Source organism: Monodelphis domestica, chromosome 4 (assembly GCF_027887165.1).
Source record: "Monodelphis domestica isolate mMonDom1 chromosome 4, mMonDom1.pri, whole genome shotgun sequence".
NCBI lineage: Eukaryota > Metazoa > Chordata > Mammalia > Didelphimorphia > Didelphidae > Monodelphis > Monodelphis domestica.
Window position 1 is genome coordinate 405,377,315 of NC_077230.1, and position 6,000 is coordinate 405,383,314.

The 6,000-nt window shown below is 41.4% G+C and overlaps 1 protein-coding gene across 1 annotated transcript in view; it reads left to right on the plus strand.

The window, feature by feature from the left end:
* The window catches only part of GPR153 (G protein-coupled receptor 153), a 30,483-nt gene that overhangs the window by 18,515 nt on the left and 5,968 nt on the right, over window positions 1–6,000 (plus strand). Inside the window, exon 4 of the mRNA XM_001377108.3 lies at window positions 4,999–5,188. Coding sequence (XP_001377145.1) covers window positions 4,999–5,188 — 190 coding nt within the window. The remainder of the gene's footprint in view (window positions 1–4,998; window positions 5,189–6,000) is intronic.

Sequence of the window (6,000 nt, forward strand, 5' to 3'; positions counted from 1 at the left end):
AATATGCTGCCAGGATGGTGACTTTCAGAAAGTGGCTTTGAGCAGACCCAAGCAACTCAGTCTTGTTGTGAAAAAAATCAAGATATTTTATTTTACATTTTAATCTTTTCCAGATTACATGTTGATACAATTTTTAATATTCATTTCTTGACATTTTTCAATCCATGTTCTCTCCCTCCCTCCCACTCCTCCCCCTGCTAAAATTTAAGTTTCAAAAAGTAGGACATACTTCTTGTTATAAGGAATGGCTCTCTGGGAGGAAAGATGGAAGGGAAGAAAAATGTACTAAGTGTTTACGATAGGCCAGGCATTGTGCTAAACATTTTACAGATATCTCACTTAATCCTCACAACAGTCTGGGAGGTAGGTGCTATTTTTATCCCTATTTTACAGTTGAAGAAACTGAGGCAAATAGAGGTTAAAGTGATTTACTTGGGCAGTCATACAGCTAGTTAGTGGCTGAGACTTTAAACTCAGATCTTTCTGATTTCATGTCCAATGCTCTATCCACTGGGCCACCTAGCTGCTTCTAAAGGAAGGAAAAGGAGAAGAGATACAAGGGGAAATCTAGATGATATAAAAATAAAATCTATCAATAAAATTTTATTTTAAAAAAAAGATGAAGACCTTTGACAATGAAAGTTTAGCCAAGCTGATAGCTGTGGGTCTGGTGTCTGGGAGAGAATATATTTAAGAGAAGGTATAATGGAGCCAGGAATTCTAGTTCCAGCTTGGCCATAAACCCACTTATGTGATCTTGAGCAAAGATTGCCTATCTTGTGCCTTGGTTTCCCCATTGCTGAGCTAATGCTGACTGCTCCTAAGAATTGTTGAGTTTGAGGTCTAAAAAAGGTCAGCTATGCTCAACTTGGAAACTCCACAAGGTCTCTACCAATAGAGATTGCAACCCATCCTCCGCCATCTTGTGAGACCCTTGTTCCATGTGCTCCCAGGGTTTTACTAAAGGACCCTTCCCCGTTCAGACATACTGAGAACTTCTGTTTTCTCTTGATATTACACTGGCTTCTTGTTGAGTATCCATCAGTTCTACCCATACCGCCTCTATATGATTGGGCCATCTTCTTTTTCATCATTTTTGATGCCATCTTGCATGCTGTTTTCCCTTCAAGGGTTCTTATTCATCTGTTGCAGCTGATGACAATCACTAGTCAATCAGCCAATTTACAAGCATTTATCAAACAGTTCCAGTGTGCCAGCCACAGTGTTAAGCGCTGGAACTATAAAGGAAAGTCAACAATAGCCCTTGCCCTCAAGGAGCTTCCATCCTAATCATATAAATACACAGATACTTACAAGTTTGCTACAGAATAGTCAAACAAAAAGTGCAATATTTCAAGGAAACAAATTATGAAGTGCCTAATCTATGCCAGGTCCTGGGGATACAATGTTCTTAGGGAGAGAGTACTCATAAGTGATACATAGAACAATTAGAAACAGAAGGAATCCAAAGAAGTTGGGACAGCTAAGTGGTGCAGTGCATAGAGTGCTGGGCTTGGAATTGGGAAGACTCATCTTCCTGAGTTCAAATCTGATCCCAGACACTTATTAGCAAGTCACTTAATCTGTTTGCCTCAGTTTCCTCATCTGTAAAATGAAATAGAGAAGGAAGTGGCAAACCACTCTAGTGTTTTTGCCAAGAAAACCCTATATAGGATCACATAGAGTCAGACATGACTGAAATGACCGAACGACAACACAGAGAAATGAAATAGAAAGTCATTGTTTGTCCTTTGTTTTGAAGAGGACCAGTGACATCACAGGATGGTCACCTGCCTATGAATCGGACCTAAGGGAGGCAGAGTCTCACAAAGAAAATAAAAGGTAGTTAGGAAGGGCTCCACTGTTGATTGATAAAGTACATTCTTGGCAGAGGGAATGCACCACATTCCATTGCAAAAGAATGGAGGTGGGAGATGAAAATCCATGCTAGTAGATGGTAGTTATAGAGGGAAAGGCTCAAGTATCTGGTGGAGAGGACCAGGAAAACCCTCTGGCAAGAGGTAGTTCTTGAGCTGAGTCTTAAAGACAGCCAGAGAGTTTCTAAGAGGTGGAGGCAAGAAAGAGGAGAACACTCCAGGCACAGGGGATAGCCCATGCTAAGGCATGGAGATAGGAAAAGAATCTTCATATATCCGCCATGTTCCTCTCTGTGGCCCTCTGGACAATAATCACTTTTAATTCTTGGAAAACTGTGATGTTTTATGACTCAGAGACATAAAGCCACATGGATAGAATGTTGGCATTAAGAAATGGACCATTGCTTCATATCATGAAGTTTGGGGTCAGGAAAGAACTTTACAGATGCCCAAAGGCAATCCATCTGGATATTGTTAGCAATGAGGTACAGCCCAAGCGAGGTGGCTTGAGTGCCTGGCTGACCGATGGGGAAAAGGATGTCATTGGACCCAAGGATTGATGTGGCCTCCCCTGCTTGTAATTTCCCAGTGGGGGACTCTCTTGATTCATCAGACCCTGCAGTGAGTTGGCTAGTGAGAGTCAATCTTTGTCCTAGCCACTGGGCTCCCCTTGTCTGCAGGCAAAGCTCACTCTGTGCCCAGAAACTCTTGGAAACAGCTAGAAGGCTCAGTGGATTGAGAGCCAGGTCTTGATGCAGGGTTCAGATCTGGCCTCAGACACTTCCTAGCTGTGTGACCCTGGGCAAGTCACTGAACCCCCATTGGTAGCCCTTACAGCTCTTCTGCCTTGGAACCAATAGGTAGTATTGATTCTGAGATCGATGTGAGGATTAAAAAAGAAAGATGCTCCACTCTCCAAGAGCAGCCAGCCACTGGGACACACCAACTGTGGGAACTCTGGACCAGCCTTCTTCCAAGGGACCCCCTAGAGTGAGTGCCAAAGGATAACCAGTGAATCAATGGCCAGATGTTTATTCAGTGCCTGCGATGTGCTCAGCTCGGTTCCTTGGCTGCGTACCAAGTGATGCAGAGATAAATAATTAGGAAAAATTAAATGGCAATAAAGCTTCACAAGAGACAGATGCATGGATTTAGAGATGGAAGATATTGTAGAGTTCATTTAGTCTGAGGCAGCTAGGTAGCACAGTGGATTGAGAGCCAAGCCAGGAGATGGGGACGTCCTGGGTTCAAATCTGGCCTCAGACACTTCCTAGCTCTGTGACCGTGGGCAAATCACTTAACCCCCATTGCCTAGCCCTTACTAGAAAGCAAGATTTTAAAAGGGAAAAAAAAGAGTTTCATGTAATCTAAGCCCCTTATTTTACAGATGATGCCCAGCTGGAAATGACTTGCCCAAAGTCACACAGGTGGAAAGTAGTGGAGCTGGAATTTTAACCCAGATCCTTGGACTCCAAAACCAGCATTCTTTTTGTTGTAGCATGATGCCTCCGTCCAGTGGGCACTTGTGATGAATCTTACAAATAAGTATTCTGGGAGGGGAGCTTGAGTTGAGAAAATAGCTCCAAATTTTAAGTGAGAAGGTCTGAGTTCAAATTCTACCTTTGCCTCTTACTGCTTAAGCAAGTTCTAGCAAACTTTTAGTTTCCCTCTTGTCTCCCTCATTAGACTGTGAGCTCTTTGAAGACAGGGACTATCTTTTGCCTTTATATTTTCAGTGCTTATTACAGTCCCTGGCACACAATAGGTGCTTAATAAGTGCTTGTGGAGGGGCAGCACAGTGGCTTAAAGGATAGAGAGCCAGGTCTGGTCATGGAAAGACTTGGGTTCGAATTTGGCTTCAGACACTTCCTGTTGTCTGACCCTGGGCAAATCACTTAACCCCATTTGCCATTGTCTTGGAACCAATATTTATATCGATTCTAAGACAAAAATGTAAGGGGACTAAAAAGAAAAGTAAAAGACTGTCCTTACTCTTGGGCAGCTTACAGTCTAATGAATAAGACAACCTTACAAATGATTAAAGTGATAACAATATTTGCTTTAGGCATTGGAAATACAAAGAGAAAAATAAAGCACTCCCTTTTCTCAGAGAGCTTCCATTCTTTTGTGGATTTATATATATGTAAGTAAATACAAAATAAATTTAGGATATCTGGAGATCCTCAAAGGGAAAATATATATATTTTTATTGTATATATTTTTTCAAAATGTCCCAAAGCAGTTTGTATATTTCTAAAATATACAAAATATTTTGTATGTATTTTAAGTAAACAAAACATTTTGTGTTTATTTTTAAGCATATAAACATATTTTCTATATTTTTAAATTAAAAATATTTTGTCCCTCTTTTGAATTCTATAAAAAATTGTTAGATTTTTGAGATTACATGAAAATAGTCTGTACATTTCCTGGAATGTATGAAACATATTTTGTGTATATGAAATAAAAAATTTTTCCATTTTTATCAGTACAAAATATTTTTACTTATTTTTTAAATGCTTGAAAAAGATCTTAAAATGCACAAAAATATTTTGTCTTTTTTAAAAAATGAAAATTCTTAAAAATATTTTTGGAACCAAATGAAAAACATTTGTTTGTTTTGGAAAGAGATGAAAAATATTTTGTCACATTTTTGAAGCAGACAAAAATATTTTGTTGGTTTTTAAAAATATATGAATATTTTTCTTTAATATAGACAAATTTTTTTAGAAATAGACAAAACATTTTGTCTGCTTTTTTATTATTCAAAAAGTATTCTATTTTTTTAAATAGGCAGAATATTTTGTGTATTTTTGGGAAATATTTTGTATTTTTTTTAACACACTGAAAAATTCCCCACTCCTACTCCAGAACTGATGATATTCTCTCATTTGCCCTAGAGGTTGGAACATTAGAAGCTTTCTGGGTTTTGGTGTAGAGGGGGGGTACCAGGCTGCATTCTGAAAGGACCTGGGGTTCTATGGAGCAGAGGAGTTTGCAGTTTTCCCCCAGAGACAATTGGGAGCCACTGGGTTTTTTGAGCAGAGCAGCGACCCTCTCAGAACTGTGCTTTTTGGGAATACTGCTTTGGAAGGCCACTGAAGGTTTCCCTATGTCACAGGTGGTGAGCTTCACCAGCCTCAAGTCAGACACCTCCTACACCTGGATGGCTCTGTGCATGCTGTGGTGCTCAGTGGTCCAGTCCCTCCTCCTGCCCCTCTTCCTGTGGGCCTGTGACCGCTACCGGGCTGACATCAAGGCCGTCTGGGAAAAGTGTGTGGCCCTCATGTCCAATGATGAAACAGACGAAGGTGAGCACTGGGACTCCGGGGGAGCTGGGAGGGAGCCGGGAAGTCACAAAGCTAGAATTGGGACTGGGGAGGCCCCTCTCCTATTTTACAGATGGGGAAACTGAGGCCCCAGGAGAGGAAGTAGCATCCTCCTACATTTTACAGATAGGGAAATGGAGACCCAGGAAGGGGACAGATCCCAGATCCAGAGGGAAAAGGGTTCTCAGAGGCCAACTAGGCCAACCTTTTTCATTTGACAGGTGGGGATACTGAGGCCCAAGGAGATGTGACTTAGAATAATACATCCAGTGCTAGAAGGGACCTCGGGGGTCTTTTAGGTTAACAGCTAGTAAATATCGGAAATTGATTCGAGTTTCCGGTTCTGCCTTTGTCTGACTCTATTTCTTATAAATCACCTCCTGACTTAGTGTCCTTAAGCAGGAACATCTACCCCACCGCCATTTTACCCGCACTAGAAGTCCCTTGGGCATCAGTTAAATGCCCTAGTTAGGGAAGCTTTCTGTTTGTGGAATTCTGCCATTATTCATCAACGGTGGCTTCGTGCAAAGACCTAGAGATAACAAAAGCAAAAATTGAAATCTCTCTTGCCCCCAAGGGCTTACATTCTATTAAGAAACACAAATAAATATGGAGCGGCTTGGCGGCTCAGTGGATAGAATGCCAGACCTGGAATTGGGAGGACGCGGGTTCAAAGCCGGCCTCAGACGCTTCCTAGCTGTGGGAACCTGGGCGAGTCACTTATTCCTGTTTTCCCAGCCCTCATCCTTCTGTTCTAGAGTTGTTGTTGCTAGGACAGAAAGGAAGGGCTGGAA